Below are 11,725 nucleotides of genomic sequence, written 5' to 3'. Positions count from 1 at the left end.
AAATCATATTCCATAAATGTACTTGTACCTGTTCATTTTAATTGCCGGGATGGCAATTTGGTAGAGCCATCTATCGCCGCGTCAATAAGGGGCAAACCGGATAATAACCCTTCAGCCATACAAGGAGTGGGGTATAGCCAGAGAACCTCCCGGTGCCTATTGGTCCAAATGATAAGGTAGTTTATTGGTTTCCTGATATAAGAGTATATTATAATGCTGAGCGGAAGTCCACAGGTGAGTTGTCGGCGTGCTTTCACCCGTGTAAGAGGGTGGTGGACGTGGACCTCCCGTCGTCTTCCAGCAACTTTCGTTTCGACGTCCATAAGCAATTCACCGAGGCTACGCACAAATATACCTACCTCCTTAGGTAGTAGGTACTAAGGTAATTCGAAATGGGAAATAAGTTGCGATTCATTTCAACCGTCCTATTCGGCACCGAGACAGGGTTATTCGTGAGTGCCGTCCCACCAGCAGGCCACGATACGCCGCTGTGCTCCGCGACCTCGGAAGCCCCCAACACCTTCAGCGTGCGGAACATCAAGTACGCGCTGCGAAACCCGCCTCTGATCGGCCGCCTCCAGCTCGACGTGACGAACCGAGCAACGAACGTGACGACGCACTGCGATATCGCGGGTCCCCAGTTGGCTCCTGGTCCGTTTAGACCAGGCAATCCGGACGAGCTTTGGACCTCTTGCGATGAGCCTCCCGAGGGCTCGGAGAGATATTATACCGTCGACACGGATGTGCTCTTCGACAGGAAGGCGGCGCGCTTGGTGATTAACCAGACGTGGTATTGTGACGATGTTACTCCGGAGTACCCGTGAGTGCTTGACAAATTGTTTACCGAGTTCTGGAAAAAGTACAGCTGATACAGACTCATGTGTTATTATGTTAGCATTGCTTTCAAGGGGACTTCGGAAACCCAACTCGCTAATATGACTTGCGACGCCAATTGTACGTGTTTCTGTAGAACTTAGTTGGGATGGCCGAGTTCGTACTGATCGTTTTAGCTTCGGATCAATTTCTGGAAGAGTGTACTGCGCCGAACACTATTCTGTCGATATATCAGTATTGGCGCGACGACTTACCGCCAGATGCCCTGATTAATCCTATTCCGTCTGGAGTACCGAAGCCCTCATATATGTATCTATAAGTAAAAATACGGTATGACAATTATAGGAGAGCTAGGTATTAGTGGTTTGAGCCTTGCGTAGGAGATAGTTTAGAGTTGTGAAGAATTCGTTAAGCCATACCAACAATTCATCCATCCTCTTCGAGTTATGCCATGTGACTTATGAGAAATGAGAATTCTGTTTAGCTCTTTGTTATTTTTACGTGCTTCATCATAAAAGCCATACATATCATCTTCGTTACGGTGTAAAGCGAGGTACTTAACATAAGAATACTTCGAGTTGTTAAACTCCGAGAATCTCTTTAAGAAGCCATTTAAATTAGAAGGTATTGTACCTATATTATTACATGAAGCTTTAATACATAGTTACTAACAATTAACTTTTAGGTATTAACAAATAAAAGCCACCCTTTTATAAAACCCAAACCGCCTTTTTATTACCATCAGAATAGTGAACTTATCAAATTTGAAATCCGGCTCGCCAGTGACGAGTTAGACTCCCCTGTGCCATCACTGCGCCCAGACTCGCTAGAAGGCCTCCGATCTCTTATTTCGGTCACGAACTTCGGCCACGTGTTTGTCAAGACGAGGTACTTGATGTGCTTCTGGGCGCTGTCAAACACGGTAACGTCGAAGGCGTCGGATATTTCGCCCGCATATTGTATTCGGCCCGCCATCTCTGACAGCTCGATCCACTCATCGCCACTACGTCCTTGCCGCTTTTCGGCATCCTCAGCTGCGAACGGCGTGGCGGGATCGACACGCGCCTCGCCGCACTATCACAATAATGGTTAGTTGGTTCAGGCTTCGAGCGTTGGCTTAGAGGGTCTGAGACAACGATTTAAAGGGGGCGGGTCTATGACACTCGAATGAGAGGCAGAAAAAAAAAAGAAATAAGAAAAGAAAAAATAAAAATAAAATCAAATGTCACTTACTAGTATTCTCGCCGGCCTTTCGAAAATTGATTCAAGACGCTTGAGGTCCTGCGAGGAGAGATTCAACGGGAATTCGGCATCTCGTAGGCTGATGAAGCTCGTGTAAATGATCAGCGCACGAGTGAACGCGTCGCGAATCTGGTCTTCACTAGCGGCCTCCGGCCACGATGCTTTCCAAGCCGCTACTCGTGTCAAGAATGCGATGTTCTCCCCCGAAAAGTCCCTCAATGCCGAAAACTCCTGCAGCGGGCCCGGGTTCTCGTTTAATACGTGGTCGAGGGCGTTCATGGTGAATAGGCGATCACCCATTTCAAGATCGAGAAGATCTATTGTTGTCAGGCCCTTTTCAAGCTGTGAGGCGGATTTCCACTCCCCAGTTGTGGAGGCTCGCAGGGTGGTCTGTGATGTCGTGTTCCACTTTGCGTTCGACTCGGCTGCCCTCTTGCGTAGGCTGTGGTGCTTCACGACTAACCAACAAGGAACAAAAACCGTAAATATTTCAAACATCGTAACTGATAGATGGATCCTACGTTCATTAGTAAATCCAATATTGCTACTCAGATAAATAAATAAAAAAATCGATTTCGAGCAACCGACCTACCATTCACTTGACGAGAAGTATTTGTTGACCGGCGCAAACGCAGGTACATACATCGATATGAGCCACAGTGGTGTAGCATGTAGACTTTGGAACTGTGTTAGCGAACGAGATACCTCAATGAACGCGAAGACGACCAACTTTGAGAGACAGCATCCTATCGTCTGAAAGCGCCAGCCCAGCGTATCCCGAATGCCCCAAGCCTTCCATATCATGATAGGTGCTATCTAGGTTGGATAGTCAAGTTAATATCGGAGTAACAACACCCGGGACGTAGACGACGCGAGAAACTTACTATCCACGTCCATATAACTTGCCATAGAGCGGTTGGCCACCATTCCCATCCTCGGCCTAGTTCGAGAATCTGTGCGTCTAGAGGGCCGTCGGGAAGCCCCGTACGAGCGATCCCGAATGAAGGATGGTATTTGCTACACGCGAGATACATGCCGACTGTAAGGAGGACCTAACAAAATCTCAGCATCAAGTTATTCCATATTCTACGGGACGTGAGTTGTAAATCATACCTGAACTATCGAAGCCAAACCGATGTAAATCAGTATCCTCGTCGGGTAATCCATGTTTCCCAGCCGGCAGAACCACGAGGTGTCCGCTCCGTTGCATCCCGGCTTCTTCTGGCAGCCGGAAGACCCCATGTAGCGCTTCTGCATCTTCGCAACGTACAGGAAGCGGGTGTTGGAGGCGTGAAACGTGGCGACGCCCAAGGGGAACCAGATACCCATGAAGAAGTACTGCACGCTATAGGCGGCTATGATGGGCATGGTCAACCCGATGGGATACGTGATCTGGGCGAGGATCCAGTATACGTGCAGAAAGCCGATCGCGGTAAGGGTCAGGCCTATGCCGCGGACCTTGAGGATCGGGTTATGACGGTTCGCTACTAGGAATGCCATGCCGAGGAAAAGGAGGAACGTCCATGTTGCGCAGAATGCAACGTAGAATGTGCCCACCCTGTCGAAGTTGGGTGGGCTAACTGGAAGCGAATATATGTCGGGCTGAAGCTGGTCTGCCATGATGTAGTAATTCGGCACACTTTGACCTGTTTTGAACGGGAAATTCGGGAAATTCGAGAAACCAGACCGCTGGACATGGCGAGGCAGTCCATGGCTCTTGAAGATATTTACCTGTTAAGAGCCCCTATAGCCCTTAGAAAGTACGCCATCAAGTCAAGAATGATAAGGGATCCGAGCTCGATCCTCGCCTTCACGTCTGCCAAGTGAACATCAATCTCGAGTCCAAGCCCTTGTCGGCTTAGAGATCCGCCGATCGATCAACTATTGTCAATATCATGCCTGGCCGGGTCTGGGTGATAAGAGGGAAAAAGAAAGTCCCGAGACAAGTGCTGACAGGTCCCTGCGTTAGAAATCAACGTCATGCTTCTCCCGCAACTCCCAGTCTAGACCACAAACAGCCATCCAAAAAAGCAAAAAAAAAAAAAAAAAAAAAACGGGGGAGACATCATACATTGGGCCTCCCTCTTCACATGTGTTCCCTTACGTAACGACTCGATCTACCATGCGGTTTCTTGGACCACGGATTCACTAGTTCCGATCAGAGTTCATATTTAATAGTATACTACACTATTGAGCATCGGGTGCGCGACATCGGCCAGGAGGTATAGATACCTACCTGATAGGATAGTAGGTAGATTTGCAGCATACCCACCCTTCACGACTCTCTACCTACCTACCTACCTCTAGTGACTTGGCCCGCTAAATCCCTTCCGGCTGTTAGATACCTATGCTAGCTATACCTATCTACCTAACCTAGCCTATCATATGCTTGAAATGTATACATCGTGACTACTATGTATATGCTCGTAAAGAAGCAGGATCCGTTGTGCATACGATAGCGGCAGATCTCATCGAGCTTCCCCTGGGAAGACGCTGCAAGCAGTCAGAACCTAAAACTTGAGCCCCGGGGGTTTTCCAAAAAAAGCTGGGGTTTTTTCTCTTTCATATAAATTTTAGAGACATGGGGTACAGAAAAGAAAAGAAAAGAAAAGAAAAGACGCCACGAAATGTTGATGCCATCGACCAGAGAAAAACACAAATACGTCTCTCCAACCCCCGAAGCCGTTGCGAATAAGACCGACCCCCAGCCGAGACAACTTGGCTATATGTAACGGTATGTATTCACAGACTCCGACCCTGTCTGGCTTTTAGATATACGCATACGTAAGACAACCATCGCAGAGGAATGCGGGACGACTCATCGGCAAAATTAGTAAAGGGTTTTGCGTGTCGGTGTTGTATAAGTCGACATAGAAACATGTACGTATGTGTGTAGGTGTGTAGGTGTGTATAAAATCCGGCGTTTTCTTAACGCCGATCCCCCAAGTTTTCTCTATCTCGGTGGCGAAGACAACCAACAATGCTGGCTTTTTTTTAAAAAAAAAAAAACCAAAAAAAAACCCGTGCCGTGTCTCAAATCCGATCGCGCATCAGTCCAATTACCCTTCATATATATTGAATTGGGTATCGTAACGGGATGCAACTAGACGCGATCTTGTAACCGTGGGCAGATGTTAGATGGGGGGAAAGATGAAAAAAAGGGGGGGATCCCTGTGCTACCTGAGGTTGGTTGCGAGGGAGTATGTAAAGAGACACATAACTAGAAGATATTCCCCATAAAATAGTTCTACAAGGATATAAAATAGGTATCTTCCTACCTAAGGTACCCAATCAGAACATCATAGATATTAGCATTCATTCATTCATTCTCATACGACACTCCCTAGGTACGTTTTCGACCAATATAATCTTTTTTTTTTTACTTGTATTATTAAGCGGGTTTACTATCTCCCTCTCCCTCTCCCTCTCCCTCTCTTCCTCCCCCTTTTCCTCCCTTGGAATCTCCGGTTGGTATGGTACCATCGAGCCTGCGCTATACATACTACCACGTAGCCCGCCCCCAACTTTTCTATACCTACCTACCTACCTATCATATCATAACCCGGTAGGTATGTACATCCACTAACTGCCTCAGGAGGTAGGTAGGTAGGAAGCCATATAACGCGCTCATTAAGTGTTGAAAAGGGTTTCCTTTCCCTTTCCCTTCCCCTAGTACGCGAACTCTTGGCCAACCAGCTCCTCGCTCATCCGCCACAGCAGCTCGGCTTCGACAGGGCTCGTCGCCCACGCCCTGATGCCGTCCTTCCACGGGTCTGCTAGGCGGCACCCTAGCAGGTGTGCGCCGTTGTGGGCTGTATGCGCGTGTGCGTAAGTAAGTAAGTGCATATGCCGGTAAGTTCTTGGCAACAGGGATTTGTCATATACATAGGTACTGTAGATAGTTTGGTACTCGAGGTAGTTACCTATATATATGGGTATACAGGCAGGTAGGTAGGTGTGCGTGTATGCGTGTATGTATATGCGTGTGTATACAGGGGCCGACAACCACTTACCTGTGATCTCCGGGTCGAACGCAGCATACACGTACGTCGCCGTGCCCTCATCTACCGTCTGGAAATCGCGGTCCTGCTTCCAGCCCCCGGCGAGGCCCAGGATCCGGGACGTCTTGGCTATAGAATATCCCCTCGGCGTTAGATTTAAGCTGCCTATCAGACACTACTACCTAACGTAACCTAGAGAGAGAACAAAAGAGAGAGAGGAGAGAGATGCGTACCTAGATCCGCAAAAGACCGTTTCCAGTCGAGGAACGCGGCGAGGTTGGTCTGGACGGTCCCTGGGTTCACGCTAAACGCGTGCAGGTTATACCGACCGAGCTTCTCGGCCAGCGAGATGGCCATTAGCATGTTGGCCGTTTTAGACTGGCCGTAGGCTATCCATGTGTGGTAGACAGATTCATCCTGCATTGTGACATAACTATGTTTAGCTCTCAACCATGGATATAATAGAATATGATCTCGATTTAATAATAGTTGGGGGGTAAAAGGGGGTCAGAAGGGGAAGGGGGGGGGACTTACGCGGAAATTTGGGTCCTCGAAACGGATCGGGCTGAGGTTATGACCGTCACTGCCAACGTTAACGACCCGAGGGGCCCCGGACGCCAGCAGCTTAGGCATGACCAGGTTTGTAAACAGGAACGGGCCTAGATGATTAACCGCGAACTGCTTCTCGAAGCCGTCCTCGGTGATATCCCGGGGAATAGCGCAGACGCCGGCGTTGTTGACCAGGACATCGATGTGAGGCACGTCGGACCACTCCATGATGGTGGCCGCCGCGTAGCGCACCGCAGCCTGGGATTCCAGGTCCAGCTTGACCATGCGTACCTTTACGTCGGGTGATGCCGCGGAGACCTGGTTGGCCGTTTCTTGCATCTTGCTAGGGCTGCGGCCGGCGAGGATTAGCGTGGCGGGACGCATCGGCGCGATGAAGTCGATGAAGGCGGCCCCTAGCCCCATGGGAGAAACGCCCGTAATCAGGATGACTTTACCCTTGATGAGATCGGCATATTGTCTAACTAGTTCGGTGGCCGTCTTCCGGGCTACGCGGCGCCCGTTGTACTCCTTTTCGATTATTGGTCCAGGCATTTTCACGTCCGAATGGTTCGTATAAGAGACTATTTACAAGGCTGAAGATGTTGAAGTATAGAATGGCAGAGAGCGAAGAAGTCAGGACGCTTTATAATGCTCTCGAGGGACAAAGTTAATTTATCATCATGCTATTAGGCAAGTTCTCGGATGCCACGGCACTTCTTTAAGTGACGCTCTCGACGTTCGTTGTCCACCACCATATTCTACCGGCCCATTAGAAAACCTCAGTTCAAGACTTGGCTACAGATCGAGATAAGTGCGTTACGCCATCGAGATAAAAATTTTGAAGTCATCAATACGACTCGGGAAGAAACTAAGGCCGAAAGCTCTTACATCATTTCTAATATAGCCCGGTAACCCACCCTCCCTATTGTGTGGTGATTGCAACATGTCCAAACAACAAGGACAGAAACAAGGTATCATTTCCCACTTTTACCCTTCCCTACACAGCCTGTCCAACGAGTCGGAGGCCTGGCATCAAAAGTATGCCCAGACCAAAGCCGACGGGGTAATTAAAACTAGAGTACATGCGAAGCCCATCTCATACCTCGTAGCGAACACCCAACCTACCTATCCTTTGCCATCGATCCACAACTCCTGGATGAGCATCACATGAGCTCCAAGTTCTCGTTCAATCGTTCATCCATTGAAATGCCGGTGTTGAAAAAAAATAAAAATGAAACCGTCATGAATCGAAAACTCGCCGTTCCCTTGGCACCAACCCCCTTTCCCTCCGCCCCCAAATCCGAAACCAGAAATAACCGCATAACGCCAGGCGTCACGTTCGCACACTGCTAGTGATGCTGCTCATCGTATCGCTAATCTTGCTTCTAATCCCACCCATCCACTCGGGGACCCATTCCGGCACCTTGAGACTCAGACGGACGCGACCCTCGACGACCATGTTGATCGCGTTCAGGATGGCGAAGGTCGTGCTGCCCAAGGCTCGGAATAGAGCCAGCGCCGCGACGGCCCACAGGATGAACGACAGGTAGAAGTTACCACCGACGTCCTTGTATCCGTAGGCCTCGCTGACGGCCATGGCGAGGATGGAATTAGCCATCATCCAGCTAACAACCATGTACGTTCTCACGCTCCGGTAGTAGTCCTCTTGCATCTGAGACTCCGAGATCGGTGGTACCGGCACTTCCACGCGATCCCTGAGGTTGCGGAGTGCCTCGTCATAGCCCGAGTCGATATCTAACTGTTCGCTCGGCATCTCCAACTCGACAAAGCTCCCCTTCCCTACGGCCCCGCCCAGATCCGTTTTCATGACGTTATCTCCCTTGGTACCCCATGTAACATCGTGTGTGTTGCAGAAAGCGTACACTTGCAACATGCATATATAGCTGGGCAATAGTGCGAAATACTGGGCCGAACTAGTGAGCATATGCCATGGGTCCAAGTAGAGAAAGCTCATGAGGAAGTACAATCCAACTGTCGATGCCGTTGAAACGATGAGGTTCGTAAACGTGTTGTTGCCCAGCGATATCTGGTTTCCCTTGACCGTGTGGATAACAATAAAGATAGTCGCGAACGTGGTATAAGCCATGATGATACCGTATATTACCATACTCGCTAGATAGATCTTCTTCGCACCCTGCGGACGATTACCCAGCGAAATGATGAATTGCATGCTGATTAGGAGCACACATGTGTACCGTAGCACCGTGAATATGTATAGGGCAATGTTGTGCCCAAAGGGGTCCATGGCGGGATCCGTAAGCCCACCACCGATGAAGTAAAAAGCCAGGTAAAAGTTCGCAAGGGAGAAGAAAGTGAAAAGAAGTTGTATGAATTGATAAACAAACTCGATATGAAGGAGCACTTTACGCGTGACTGTGTGGTCCGTCGTCCAAATTTGCTTGAAGTGTACCAGCGAGTACACAGCGGCGAAAAATGCACCATTAAGCCAACGACGTCTCTGAGAAATAAACTCGGGGACGGAATCTGGCAAAAAAGTTAGCTATATCTCGGTTTAAGTTTGGAGAGATGAAGTTAGCCACTTACCAGGCACATCTGTCTCACCTGTGCAGCCTTTGACGTATTTCAACACCCATCTCTCGCTTCGCTTCGCAACCAACTCCCAACACAAAATACGGTCCTCAGCCAAATACATGTTCGCCGTGAATACGTCAGCGTGCTGACCGTGTAACGTCTCTCCCTTGAAGTATTGGCTGAGCGGACCATGGCCCGTCTCATCGTTTTGTAACGCATGGTACCGGTATGCGCTTAGTGCGCCGGGTAATACGGTAATATAGCCAAACACAGACTCGAGCGGCTTGTCCAAGATATTGGACATCTTGTACTCAAAGTTCTGAGAAGCGACCAGAGGATTCAGGAGATTGCTCCCAAGCCTTCCCTTCATAGCTTTGATTTCACCACAAGCGCCCGCAACGTTGGAGTCGGTGTCGAACGCTTTCCAGAGATGGTACAGAGAGTTCGGGCCAGGCTTTGTCCCAACATCGAGCAAGATGCAGATGTTAGGGTTCAGGGCTTTCCCGAAAGCGTTGAAGAACCAACGGTGCGAGTTCAGCTTTCTCTGGTTTCTTTCCTTGAGACAGAAAATCATTTGGCAAGGCACGATACCCTTTTCAGCACCTTTAAACTTGAGGTCTGCGTCTAACGAGACTTGTGTTGTATATTCGTACACGTGAGCTTGCACGGCCTTGTGGTTGACAAAGTTCTTGGCGATACCGTGTTGGTAGACGCCCATCGCCGCCAGCGCATCCAACGTTCTCGGGTGGACTTTTTCTCGTCCATCCGATACGATGCAGACAACGATTTTATGCCATCCATTCTCACCCCAAGTACGTGATTTGTTGCGCCCGCAAAAGTGGCTTACATTCTTCATGATGGCGTGCATGGTGCGGGTAAAGTCGAACTCGTTCTCATTATACATAGTGACGCAAATGAAAAGCTCCGTTTCTCGAGTTGTCCGGCCGATATTTTGCCTCAACTTGTAACCCTTCTCCACGAAGTCGTCTGGATCGCAAGTCACAGCCGTATATCTCATGTGCGTAAACTCGACTTCATCACGACGAGGCAAAAAGCTGTACAAGATGGTGGGAATCTTACACTCAAGAATCAATTCACCGTTAATCAGCTGCACCTCTTTTTTGGAGGTAAGAGGGGCGCGGACACCACGGCGCTCTTGTCGGCCTTCTGGCGCAGAACCGTAGTGCTCGACTTTCTCATCTAGGGGCGCTTGCGAGTCTTCATCACTAAGGGTGACCTGCGATTGCCCAGCATACGAGTCGTGGTACGGATACGCGCCACTTATGTCTGACTCTTCGGGTCCGAATACGTCGTCATTGGCACCATCAAGAGGGATATTCACTGTGGCATCCTCGGGGGTATAGTAAGAGCCTCGCGCTGATGAGCCGTACATAGGAGCACGAGGTAGTGGCCTTCGAGGGCTTCCTCCATATCTTGAAGATGGAGTGCCCGGCCTAGGACTACCGTTAATGTCGGCTGGTTCGTATTGCATACTTGAAGGTGGTGGTCCCGTATAATCACTAAACCCAGACATCCTAGAGGAAGGGGTCCAAGGCCGAGGAGGACTAGTATCTCGCGACCGATACTGTTCGTATATGGAGTCCGCTGGCGCAAGATGAGGTGGGTCCAGAATCGACGATCTACGAGAAGGTGATGATCTAATCGACGATTGGTACGTTCGGCGAGGAGTTGGTCGAAAACTGTCAAGTTTCTCTGGTGAGCCATTGCAATCGGGATTGATGGGGCTACTTGGAGGGGTGTTCTCTCTGTTGGGTGACTTCTTATTGAGAAGAGAACTTCTTCTCGGGGATGGTCCTTCCGGAATCGTTGGTAGATCTTGTTTGAACGCGCCGAGGGGTTCATGAGATGGTTTTTTCTTTTTCTGTAACTTTACAGTGCTGGCGCGCTTCTGGGCTGGTTTGCGCTTGAGCGACGCGTCACCTGCTGGTGAAGGCGACTAATCTCCACCAAGAGGGGCAGTCGGCGCAAGGGCTTCCTCTTGCTTCCTGAGTTCATCCAGGTGCTCCGGGGTTGATATTCTGACCCTTTTCTTTACTTTCTCCTTCTTAGGAGCTAATGGGAGAGGGACAAGTTCTGGGGACATTGGTGGATCTGAGACGGTTGGAGGGACATACGGTCGAGGCTCTGATATTGGTTCTTCCACAGACGTCAGTAATCTGACTGCTGCTGGGTTTCCTTCTGACCCGTGCGTAATATGATCATGGTCGTCGTCGTAGTTGGGGAGAGCATAAGACGGTCGAGGGGGAGTGCCGTCCATGGCGAAATATTATCGGCCAGAATGCCGAGTGGGTTGCTTGTGAGACAACTTGTTGGTAATGCCGTTAATTGGAATGCCAGTTGTAACACTTAGTATCTCCTCCTTATAAAATTAATTGATTTTGCACAGGTAGCAAATTCGTTGGATCAGATTGTCGTAGAGGCGGGGTATCACAAGTTGAAACCAGGAATGTCAACAAAGCGCATGCTATGCTATGGTAGAAATCTCAAATCTCGAAAAGTCGCAAATTGAGCTTAAGGGTATCACG

At 49.3% G+C, this 11,725-nt stretch overlaps 4 protein-coding genes across 4 annotated transcripts; 1 reads left to right on the top strand and 3 right to left on the bottom strand.

Annotated features, from left to right (window-relative positions):
• Positions 1-250: 250 nt before the first annotated feature.
• Positions 251-1,288, top strand: F4812DRAFT_433401 (uncharacterized protein). The gene is made up of 3 exons (XM_047934626.1): positions 251-820; positions 896-954; positions 1,011-1,288. The coding sequence occupies exons 1-3, from the start codon at positions 393-395 to the stop codon at positions 1,151-1,153; spliced, it is 630 nt and encodes a 209-aa protein (XP_047789284.1). The 5' UTR covers positions 251-392; the 3' UTR covers positions 1,154-1,288.
• Positions 1,289-1,575: 287 nt separating this feature from the next.
• F4812DRAFT_451811 (uncharacterized protein) lies at positions 1,576-3,773 on the bottom strand (the record flags this gene model as incomplete). The annotated part of the gene is made up of 7 exons (XM_047936267.1): positions 1,576-1,908; positions 2,068-2,593; positions 2,669-2,752; positions 2,807-2,892; positions 2,961-3,128; positions 3,190-3,689; positions 3,764-3,773. The coding sequence occupies 7 exons, from the start codon at positions 3,771-3,773 to the stop codon at positions 1,576-1,578; spliced, it is 1,707 nt and encodes a 568-aa protein (XP_047789283.1).
• A 1,972-nt stretch (positions 3,774-5,745) lies between these two features.
• On the bottom strand, positions 5,746-7,500 carry F4812DRAFT_465615 (putative short-chain dehydrogenase; the record flags this gene model as incomplete). Its single annotated transcript, XM_047938459.1, has 4 exons — positions 6,612-7,500; positions 6,311-6,494; positions 6,090-6,206; positions 5,746-5,888 (listed from the first exon to the last, which is right to left on the bottom strand). Exons 1-4 carry the CDS (start codon positions 7,176-7,178, stop codon positions 5,746-5,748), a joined length of 1,011 nt encoding a protein of 336 aa, XP_047789282.1. The 5' UTR covers positions 7,179-7,500.
• A 459-nt stretch (positions 7,501-7,959) lies between these two features.
• On the bottom strand, positions 7,960-11,457 carry F4812DRAFT_451809 (glycosyltransferase family 2 protein; the record flags this gene model as incomplete). Its single annotated transcript, XM_047936266.1, has 3 exons — positions 7,960-9,131; positions 9,192-11,093; positions 11,148-11,457. The coding sequence occupies 3 exons, from the start codon at positions 11,455-11,457 to the stop codon at positions 7,960-7,962; spliced, it is 3,384 nt and encodes a 1,127-aa protein (XP_047789281.1).
• Positions 11,458-11,725: the final 268 nt, after the last annotated feature.

This window comes from Daldinia caldariorum (assembly GCF_022478825.1).
Source record: "Daldinia caldariorum strain CBS 122874 unplaced genomic scaffold F4812scaffold_11, whole genome shotgun sequence".
Classification (NCBI taxonomy): domain Eukaryota; kingdom Fungi; phylum Ascomycota; class Sordariomycetes; order Xylariales; family Hypoxylaceae; genus Daldinia; species Daldinia caldariorum.
The sequence above is the reverse complement of the archived record's forward strand: the minus strand, read 5'-3'. Positions and strand labels throughout refer to the sequence as shown.

Bases quoted from the DNA above. Each gene is read 5' to 3' on its own strand.
- F4812DRAFT_433401 (XM_047934626.1), top strand. From the start codon at position 393: ATGGGAAATAAGTTGCGATTCATTTCAACCGTCCTATTCGGCACCGAG. The intron at 821-895 runs GTGAGTGCTTGA...TTATTATGTTAG, and splicing joins GATGTTACTCCGGAGTACCC to CATTGCTTTCAAGGGGACTT. The intron at 955-1,010 runs GTACGTGTTTCT...TGATCGTTTTAG, and splicing joins TATGACTTGCGACGCCAATT to CTTCGGATCAATTTCTGGAA.